The following is a 10890-nucleotide window of genomic DNA, read 5'->3' as shown; positions in this document are numbered from 1 at the left end:
GGCCCGCACCCGGGTGACACCATTGACTGTCAGTCATATTGGTGTCACCCCCTATGAAAAGTCGGGCAATCGGTCACGGACAGAGAGCCCGACAGTGTCAGGAGAGAGGAGGGGACCCGGCGGCACACCTCATCCCGCAGGGTGAAGGCCCCCTCCTCTCTCTGCTGGTGTCCATCACCAAGATGGTCGTCTGCAGGTGTCAATAAGACGGCCGCACATGTGCCATGACATTGCGGTGGGGGTGTCACCCGGACTCCACTCCGGGTGACCCCCAGCCTCTGGACTCCCCTGGAAGGAGGACTTTCGTTATGAGTGGATTTTGATGGGTTGAATCGCCTGCTGACTTCTTATATAGCTGGAGGACACCAGCAACACGGTCTTCCTACTGGATCCATGAGGTTCCTACTGGAGTTTCTGGAGTTCCTACAGGAGTTTCTGGAGTTCCTACAGGAGTTTCTGGAGTTCTTACAGGAGTTTCTGGAGTTCCTAGTGGAGTTTCAGGAGTTCCTACAGGAGTTTCTGGAGTTCCTACAGGAGTTTCTTGAGTTCCTAGTGGAGTTTCTTGAGTTCCTAGTGGAGTTTCTGGAGTTCCTAGTGGAGTTTCAGGAGTTCCTAGATTTCTCCACTGGATCCATGGAGTTTGCGTCTCCTGCTACCTTCTCCACAAAAGCTCCGCATACGAGATCCCAACATAAAGTTTGTAGCACATGGGTGTAGCTGGAAACTCAGATCACCACAAAAAGGACTTCTGGAGAAAAGTTGGAGTGACGGAAACGTGTTGCAATGTTTTTAAGTCATCTCTTCAACATGGTTTCTTTTGCACATGGACCAGACATGCCGGACCCATTTTATTGATTGTCACCACCAGAGCTTCTGAGAGAATTGATACGCCGGAGAATCATTTAAAGCTCCGGCGTTTCCCTAAAGCTGAAGTAACGGTTTTGGATTGAACTTACTCTTTAAAGGATCAATACACCCAAAAGGTTATTGTAGTTATCGGTGGGGTCTGGTGCGCTAAGTTGCCTGTTCGATTTCTTGGGAACTCCAGAAATATGTTCCCCCGATCATTGTTCCTGGTTCTCTAAGATGTTAAATCATTAAAAATCCGGCAGGGGAAGTGGAGACCTCTCATAATGGCCACAGCAGATGTACTGACCCGGGAACTTAAGCACAGAGGTTTGGAGTTTCTGGAGTTCCTACAGGAGTTTCTGGAGTTCCTACAGGAGTTTCTGGAGTTCCTACAGGAGTTTCTGGAGTTCCTACAGGAGTTTCTGGAGTTCTTACAGGAGTTTCTGGAGTTCCTAGTGGAGTTTCAGGAGTTCCTACAGGAGTTTCTGGAGTTCCTACAGGAGTTTCTTGAGTTCCTAGTGGAGTTTCTTGAGTTCCTAGTGGAGTTTCTTGAGTTCCTAGTGGAGTTTCTTGAGTTCCTAGTGGAGTTTCTGGAGTTCCTAGTGGAGTTTCAGGAGTTCCTAGATTTCTCCACTGGATCCATGGAGTTTGCGTCTCCTGCTACCTTCTCCACAAAAGCTCCGCATACGAGATCCCAACATAAAGTTTGTAGCACATGGGTGTAGCTGGAAACTCAGATCACCACAAAAAGGACTTCTGGAGAAAAGTTGGAGTGACGGAAACGTGTTGCAATGTTTTTAAGTCATCTCTTCAACATGGTTTCTTTTGCACATGGACCAGACATGCCGGACCCATTTTATTGATTGTCACCACCAGAGCTTCTGAGAGAATTGATACGCCGGAGAATCATTTAAAGCTCCGGCGTTTCCCTAAAGCTGAAGTAACGGTTTTGGATTGAACTTACTCTTTAAAGGATCAATACACCCAAAAGGTTATTGTAGTTATCGGTGGGGTCTGGTGCGCTAAGTTGCCTGTTCGATTTCTTGGGAACTCCAGAAATATGTTCCCCCGATCATTGTTCCTGGTTCTCTAAGATGTTAAATCATTAAAAATCCGGCAGGGGAAGTGGAGACCTCTCATAATGGCCACAGCAGATGTACTGACCCGGGAACTTAAGCACAGAGGTCAGGCCACCCAACCACCTCTCTATGGGAGAGATGCAAAAACCAATTAGGTGGTGCAATGCTCCATCACTTACCATGAGCTGAAATGTCGAGCGACTGTATTTGGAGCCTCTGTGTGAGATTATTTTATTATGTTGGTTCTTCCAGATTCGGGATCACCTGACGAAAGCTCAGAGAGGGCAGAAGGGAGAAGGAGTCTCTTCGGTGTTACAGAACCTGGTAGACGTCACTCAGGAAGGGGTCAGCTACAGCGGCGATATCCTAACCACTGTGGACTGTCTGAGAAATATGACCGATATCTTCCGCCGTCCTTACCACAGCCCCACCTCCAATGATATCCAGGTAAGGGGGGCGGCACACCTCCATTTGTTTTGTAAGGCATTTGGACCTCCACCTGTGTTTCATAGTAGTTAGAAATCTCTAATTCTCAGGGGCCGTCTCATAGTCTAATGACTGATACCCCAAACGTGATAGAATGTCCTTGTCTGTGCTTCTTTATGCGATGCAGGCAGATCATGGCTGGTGGGAGGGGCTGGCAGGGTTCTGAAATCATCACAGCATCCTGTCTCCGTACTCCTCTCAATAGCCTGTGGCAGTCCCGCTGCAAGCAGTGGGCCGGGTCTTGGAGGAATCATGCAAGTATCAAAATGCCTTGATGGGTGGGTGTCAGGCTGTGAGTGTTCCTAGGCAGGATGCATTGACATGTAGACCGCCCCAGTGAATGTCCACATGTGACCCTGAGCCTTCTTGATTGGATGAACTACATCCAATCAATGAAGGGGGCGGGTCAGGGTGGGGCTTAGTTGGCTAAGTTGGGTTTTAAGCAATGGGAACCGGAGGCTTACACTGTCCTTGTAAAAGACAGTAATGTGACAACACTGCCACCACTGCCCGACTTCAGTGACAGCTGTCCTTCCTTCCTTCCTTCTCTTCCTTCTCTTCCTTCTCTTCCCTTCCTCCCTTTCTTCCTTCTCTTCTCTTTCCTTCCTTCTCTTATTTTCCCTTCCTTCTCTTTCCTTCCTTCCTTCCTTCCTTCTTCCTTCTCTTTCCTTCCTTCCTTCCTTCCTTCCTTCCTTCCTTCCTTCCTTCCTTCCTTCCTTCCTTCTCTTCTCTTCTCTCTTCCCTTCCCTTATCTTCTCTTCCTTCTCTTCCTTCTCTTCTCTTCCCTTCCTCCCTTTCTTCCCTTCCTTCCTTCTCTTCTCTTCCCTTCCTTCTCTTCCCTTCCTTCCTTCTCTTCTCTTCCCTTCCTTCTCTTCCCTTCCTTCCTTCTCTTCTCTTCCCTTCCTTCCTTCTCTTCTCTTCCCTTCCTTCCTTCTCTTCTCTTCCCTTTCTTCCTTCCTTCTCTTCTCTTCCCTTTCTTCCTTCCTTCTCTTCCCTTTCTTCCTTCTCTTCCCTTCCTTCTCTTCTCTTCCCTTTCCTCCTTCCTTCTCTTCCCTTTCTTCCTTCTCTTCCCTTCCTTCTCTTCTCTTCCCTTTCTTCTTTCCTTCCTTCTCTTCCCTTCCTTCTCTTCTCTTCCCTTCTTTCCTTCTCTTCCCTTCCCTCTCTTCCTTCTTTTCTCTTCTTCTTCTTTTCTCTTCCCTTCCTTCCCTCTCTTCCTTCTCTTCTATTCACTTCTTCTTTTCCCTTCCTTCCTTCCTTCTCTCTTCTCTTCCCTTCCCTTCTCTTCCCTTCCTTCTCTTTTCTCTTCCTTCCTTCCTCTCTCCTGCTGTTCCTCCGGACTCAGTGATGAGACGCTGTGACATTTTGAAGGGGAAGGCAGAAAGCAGCTTTGCTCACGTTCATAGATTAATGGAAGCGCAGCAGACAGCAGCGATCGATGTCGGGTAGTTGTTGTGAAAATGTGATCTTCAGGCACGTGTCTGGGGAAGAATGAGCACATGACGTAATGGAAGAGAATGGAATGGGAGATGATCTGCATGGAGGGTGTCTGGGAACTGATCTTCACTCACTTTTGTTGCTTTATCGGGTAGAAAACCTTAAAGGGAACCTGTCACTTCAAAGTATTAGTCTTGTGCGGATTAGGGAAATTTTCAGATATACTGCAGAACATTGTCTCCCTCCCTCTCTCTGTAGAACATTCTCTCTCTCTCTCTCTCACATCGTCTCCTTCTCTCTCTATAGAATATCCCCTCTCTCTCACATCGTCTCCTTCTCTCTCTATAGAATATCCTCTCTCTCTCTCTCTCACATTGTCCCCCTCCCTCTCTCTGTAGAACATTCTCTCTCTCCCTCTCTCTCTCTCACATCTTCTCCTTCTCTCTCTATAGAATATCCTCTCTCTCTCTCACATTGTCCCCCTCCCTCTCTCTGTAGAACATTCTCTCTCTCCCTCTCTCTCTCTCACATCTTCTCCTTCTCTCTCTATAGAATATCCTCTCTCTCTCTCACATTGTCCCCTCCCTCTCTCTCTCTCTCTCTCTCTCTCTCTCTCTCTCACACATCGTCTCTCTCTTTCTCTCTCACATCATCTCTCTCTCTCTCTCACATCGTCTTTCTCTCTCTCTCATTCTCTCTCTCTCACATCGTCTCTCTCTCTCATTCTCTCTCTCTCACATCGTCTCTCTCTCTCTTTCTCTCTCTCTCATTCTCTCTCTCTCACATCGTCTCTCTCTCTCTTTCTCTCTCACATCGTCTCTCTCTCACATCGTCTCTTTCTCTCTCTTTCTCTCTCTCTCACATCGTCTCTCTCTCTTTCTCTCTCTCTCACATCGTCTCTCTCTCTTTCTCTCTCTCTCACATCGTCTCTCTCTCACATCGTCTCTCTCTCTCTCACATCGTCTCTCTCTCTCTCTTTCTCTCTCTCTCACATCGTCTCTCTCTCTCTCACATCGTCTCTCTCTCTCTCTCACATCGTCTCTCTCTCTCTCTCTCTCACATCGTCTCTCTCTCTCTCTCTCTCTCTCGAACATTCTCTCTCTCGAACATTGTCTCTCTCCTGGCCGTAGTCTTCCTCGATTCTTCTCTTCTATCTCCTGATCCTCAAAGTTCCAGAACTTAATCCACAGCACTCCACTACCCCTAAAGCGGGGGTGGGTCCCTCAGAGGAGGGGTCAGTTCTAAGGGAGGGACTTATCAGGCCCTGTCCCTGGAACTGGCTCATTGCTGTTTCCTCCTGCACAGAGCTTGAGGGTAAATCACTGCCATCCCCAACCGTGGGACATATCGACTAAACTAAGTGAATAACGTGCTCCTCAGTACAATAAGCTCAGTGTCTTGACATGTGCTGCTGCGTGCTTTTTTCGCATTTGACGAGATCCTTCCCTGCCGGGATTTATTTTTATTTCATATAATGGAAAATGTGACAGGAGGAGCTGGAAGAGAGTCGGCAATTATGGCAGCTGAGATCTCGCTGCAGAGATATCCAAGGCTCAGAAGATGCCAGGAGATGACTCAACCCACCAGGTTCCACTTATAGCTAACATGCCGCTCTGAGGTGATCTCACCTAACAATCTCACGCGAGGTATATGTATTATAGAGGAAGAGGTTCCCTTTAGACTCGCTGTAGACTTGAAATCAGTGGGACGGAATGTGCTGAGGAACAGAAATATAAAGGCGGAATGTTCTCTGGGGTTTGCGTAGGTAACAATCTGTCCATTTGTTAATTATCCTTCGGATGCTGATTGGCTCTTCTCCTTCTCTTTGCTCCATCAAGAACTTTGTGCAAGTCATCAGCAACCTGCTATCCGACGAGAACCGGGACAAGTGGGAGGAGGCGCAGACGGTAAGAGCTGCTTTTATCACACGTTTTCTTTATTGTGAGGCTTTGACTTTTATCGGGGGCGCTACTCGGAGCTGAACTGGGGCGCCTATTGGTGATCAATGGGTCCACCTTCTACAAATGGGCATCCACAAGCTTTATGGAACTCAAACCATTGGTGATCCATCGGGGGCGCTACTTAGAGCTGAACGGCGCGCCTATCGGCAATCAATGGGTCCACCTTCTACAAATGGGGAGCTACAAGGTTTATGGAACTCAAACCATTGGTAAGCCATCGGGGGCGCTACTTAGAGCTGAACGGCGCGCCTATTGGCAATCAATGGGTCCACCTTCTACAAATGTGGAGCTACAAGGTTTATGGAACTCAAACCATTGGTGATCAATCGGGGGCGCTACTTAGAGCTGAAAGGGGTGCCTATTGGCAATCAATGGGTCCACCTTCTACAAATGGGGAGCTACAAGGTTTATGGAACTCAAACCATTGGTGATCAATCGGGGGCGCTACTTTTCTTCCCTTCCTTCCTTCTCTTCTCTTCCCTTCCTTCTCTTCCCTTCCTTCCTTCTCTTCTCTTCCCTTCCTTCTCTTCCCTTCCTTCCTTCTCTTCTCTTCCCTTCCTTCCTTCTCTTCTCTTCCCTTCCTTCCTTCTCTTCTCTTCCCTTCCTTCCTTCTCTTCTCTTCCCTTTCTTCCTTCCTTCTCTTCTCTTCCCTTTCTTCCTTCCTTCTCTTCCCTTTCTTCCTTCTCTTCCCTTCCTTCTCTTCTCTTCCCTTTCCTCCTTCCTTCTCTTCCCTTTCTTCCTTCTCTTCCCTTCCTTCTCTTCTCTTCCCTTTCTTCTTTCCTTCCTTCTCTTCCCTTCCTTCTCTTCTCTTCCCTTCTTTCCTTCTCTTCCCTTCCCTCTCTTCCTTCTTTTCTCTTCTTCTTCTTTTCTCTTCCCTTCCTTCCCTCTCTTCCTTCTCTTCTATTCACTTCTTCTTTTCCCTTCCTTCCTTCCTTCTCTCTTCTCTTCCCTTCCCTTCTCTTCCCTTCCTTCTCTTTTCTCTTCCTTCCTTCCTCTCTCCTGCTGTTCCTCCGGACTCAGTGATGAGACGCTGTGACATTTTGAAGGGGAAGGCAGAAAGCAGCTTTGCTCACGTTCATAGATTAATGGAAGCGCAGCAGACAGCAGCGATCGATGTCGGGTAGTTGTTGTGAAAATGTGATCTTCAGGCACGTGTCTGGGGAAGAATGAGCACATGACGTAATGGAAGAGAATGGAATGGGAGATGATCTGCATGGAGGGTGTCTGGGAACTGATCTTCACTCACTTTTGTTGCTTTATCGGGTAGAAAACCTTAAAGGGAACCTGTCACTTCAAAGTATTAGTCTTGTGCGGATTAGGGAAATTTTCAGATATACTGCAGAACATTGTCTCCCTCCCTCTCTCTGTAGAACATTCTCTCTCTCTCTCTCTCACATCGTCTCCTTCTCTCTCTATAGAATATCCCCTCTCTCTCACATCGTCTCCTTCTCTCTCTATAGAATATCCTCTCTCTCTCTCTCTCTCTTTGTCCCTCTCTCATCCTCCCCCTCTCGGCCTCCTATCTCTCCCTCTCTTTACACTTCTTTCCCATCTTTTCTCTTTGCCTCCTGTTTTACTTTTTCTTTCCACCCCTCTCCCATGCTCCCTCTCTCTGCCTCCCCTCTCTCTCTTTTTTGCCCCTCTCCCATCTTCCCTCCCTCTCTCTGCTTCCCCTCTCTCTATTTTTTGTCCCTCTCCCATCCTCCCTCTCTCTCTCTCTCTCTCTCTCTCTCTCTCTCTCTCTCTCTCACACATCGTCTCTCTCTTTCTCTCTCACATCATCTCTCTCTCTCTCTCACATCGTCTTTCTCTCTCTCTCATTCTCTCTCTCTCACATCGTCTCTCTCTCTCATTCTCTCTCTCTCACATCGTCTCTCTCTCTCTTTCTCTCTCTCTCATTCTCTCTCTCTCACATCGTCTCTCTCTCTCTTTCTCTCTCACATCGTCTCTCTCTCACATCGTCTCTTTCTCTCTCTTTCTCTCTCTCTCACATCGTCTCTCTCTCTTTCTCTCTCTCTCACATCGTCTCTCTCTCACATCGTCTCTCTCTCTCTCACATCGTCTCTCTCTCTCTCTTTCTCTCTCTCTCACATCGTCTCTCTCTCTCTCACATCGTCTCTCTCTCTCTCTCACATCGTCTCTCTCTCTCTCTCTCTCTCTCGAACATTCTCTCTCTCGAACATTGTCTCTCTCCTGGCCGTAGTCTTCCTCGATTCTTCTCTTCTATCTCCTGATCCTCAAAGTTCCAGAACTTAATCCACAGCACTCCACTACCCCTAAAGCGGGGGTGGGTCCCTCAGAGGAGGGGTCAGTTCTAAGGGAGGGACTTATCAGGCCCTGTCCCTGGAACTGGCTCATTGCTGTTTCCTCCTGCACAGAGCTTGAGGGTAAATCACTGCCATCCCCAACCGTGGGACATATCGACTAAACTAAGTGAATAACGTGCTCCTCAGTACAATAAGCTCAGTGTCTTGACATGTGCTGCTGCGTGCTTTTTTCGCATTTGACGAGATCCTTCCCTGCCGGGATTTATTTTTATTTCATATAATGGAAAATGTGACAGGAGGAGCTGGAAGAGAGTCGGCAATTATGGCAGCTGAGATCTCGCTGCAGAGATATCCAAGGCTCAGAAGATGCCAGGAGATGACTCAACCCACCAGGTTCCACTTATAGCTAACATGCCGCTCTGAGGTGATCTCACCTAACAATCTCACGCGAGGTATATGTATTATAGAGGAAGAGGTTCCCTTTAGACTCGCTGTAGACTTGAAATCAGTGGGACGGAATGTGCTGAGGAACAGAAATATAAAGGCGGAATGTTCTCTGGGGTTTGCGTAGGTAACAATCTGTCCATTTGTTAATTATCCTTCGGATGCTGATTGGCTCTTCTCCTTCTCTTTGCTCCATCAAGAACTTTGTGCAAGTCATCAGCAACCTGCTATCCGACGAGAACCGGGACAAGTGGGAGGAGGCGCAGACGGTAAGAGCTGCTTTTATCACACGTTTTCTTTATTGTGAGGCTTTGACTTTTATCGGGGGCGCTACTCGGAGCTGAACTGGGGCGCCTATTGGTGATCAATGGGTCCACCTTCTACAAATGGGCATCCACAAGCTTTATGGAACTCAAACCATTGGTGATCCATCGGGGGCGCTACTTAGAGCTGAACGGCGCGCCTATCGGCAATCAATGGGTCCACCTTCTACAAATGGGGAGCTACAAGGTTTATGGAACTCAAACCATTGGTAAGCCATCGGGGGCGCTACTTAGAGCTGAACGGCGCGCCTATTGGCAATCAATGGGTCCACCTTCTACAAATGTGGAGCTACAAGGTTTATGGAACTCAAACCATTGGTGATCAATCGGGGGCGCTACTTAGAGCTGAAAGGGGTGCCTATTGGCAATCAATGGGTCCACCTTCTACAAATGTGGAGCTACAAGGTTTATGGAACTCAAACCATTGGTGATCAATCGGGGGCGCTACTTAGAGCTGAAAGGGGTGCCTATTGGCAATCAATGGGTCCACCTTCTACAAATGGGGAGCTACAAGGTTTATGGAACTCTAACCATTGGTGAGCCATCGGGGGCGCTACTTAGAGCTGAAAAGGGCGCCTATCGGCAATCAATGGGTCCACCTTCTACAAATGGGGAGCTACAAGGTTTATGGAACTCTAACCATTGGTGAGCCATCGGGGGCGCTACTTAGAGCTGAAAAGGGCGCCTATCGGCAATCAATGGGTCCACCTTCTACAAATGGGGAGCTACAAGGTTTATGGAACTCAAACCATTGCAGGGATTCCCATCGCTCGACGTCTGAGACATGCAGTTCTGGGCACCGGGCAGATTGTTCCATTCTACATCTCTTCTTTGGACAAGCAGAGCTAAATGTAGAGTGGGGAAGCCGCTCGTTCGTTAACAAGTGATCTCGGCAATGTTGCCGAGATCACTTGTATGCAGCCTACTCTCCACACACCACCCCCCCCCCCCCCGCTGGCTACCTCTCTTCCTGCCGGCCGGAGATCCCCTCTTTTCAGGATGGAGAGCGTGGAGCAGAGCGGAGAATATCCGTTCTCCGCTCTGCTCCGAGTGAACACTGAGATGGGAGAGCTGTACTCGCAGTCTTCTCCTCTCAGCTGTCACAGGACTTCCAGCAGAATGCTGTGCTACAACTCCTGTATTGGAGGTTGTGACGGACCCCGGTACTCAGGATGGGTATGTCCGCCACTGTAGTCTTCCTCGCTGAGGAGATGCTGCACCCAAGTGATTATCGGGAGATAGGAATTCCACACCCCTGCTGCCCCTCTACTCCTTCCTGCCCCTCTACTCCCTGCTGCCCCGAGGTCGGGCCTTGGTTGGCCTTGTGGGAAATCCGGCCCTGTCCACGGCGCCAACAAGTATCAGGGACAGGAGGAAACATTCGGCGTATGGATACAGGATCTCTGTTCCAGCCAGAGATGGTTTGTGTATCACATGAGTTATGTGTAATGAAGAACGCCGATCCCCAATTGTCCATAGCGATCTGTTTGCCCAAGTCCCTGTGCCACGACTGGACGAATAACCCCAATTTTTTTTTTACACGGTGCATCTTATACCCCAGATAGACTCTCGGCCATATACCGGAACTTTAACAGATGCAATTCAAACATTGATTTCATTTATACACATTGTATGGACCGGCCGTTGTATCCAAACGTTGTGGATGTCAGATGGCTTTTATTTTTGCCTTGTTGATTTTAAAGACTTCTTTTATAAGTATGAAATATATTGCGTATAAAGTTAAGTAAAATACATTGATAAATAAACAAACAAAATTGATAGAAATGTTAAATAAAAAAATAGGTAAAAAATAATAATTAAATGTAAAAATGGTTAAATCCTGGAGTTCTCTTTAAGAAGAGTTCTGATTGAAGCTCCATTATCCCAGTGAAGGATCCATCAAGTTGCCTCAGGATACGAATCACTCCCATTTAATATGAATAAATGTTTTTGCTACAATGTATCGGTGTGAGAGGACGCATTGCGTCATGTGACCTCGCTTTGTTGTGAAATCCGGCACATTCTATGGACCCGGCATCTCAAGGTA

General features: G+C 47.9%; 1 protein-coding gene across 1 annotated transcript in view; it reads left to right on the top strand.

Moving 5' to 3' along the window:
* LOC108796840 (brain-specific angiogenesis inhibitor 1-like) overlaps nt 1-10890 on the top strand; it is a 368891-nt gene that overhangs the window by 175059 nt on the left and 182942 nt on the right. The window contains exons 15-18 of the mRNA XM_018568381.1: nt 2181-2375; nt 5687-5755; nt 8013-8096; nt 8721-8789. Coding sequence (XP_018423883.1) covers nt 2181-2375; nt 5687-5755; nt 8013-8096; nt 8721-8789 — 417 coding nt within the window. The remainder of the gene's footprint in view (nt 1-2180; nt 2376-5686; nt 5756-8012; nt 8097-8720; nt 8790-10890) is intronic.

The sequence above is a fragment of the Nanorana parkeri genome, unplaced genomic scaffold, assembly GCF_000935625.1.
Source record: "Nanorana parkeri isolate BGI_ZX_2015 unplaced genomic scaffold, ASM93562v1 scaffold1180, whole genome shotgun sequence".
NCBI lineage: Eukaryota > Metazoa > Chordata > Amphibia > Anura > Dicroglossidae > Nanorana > Nanorana parkeri.
This window is presented reverse-complemented; position numbering and strand designations above follow the sequence as displayed.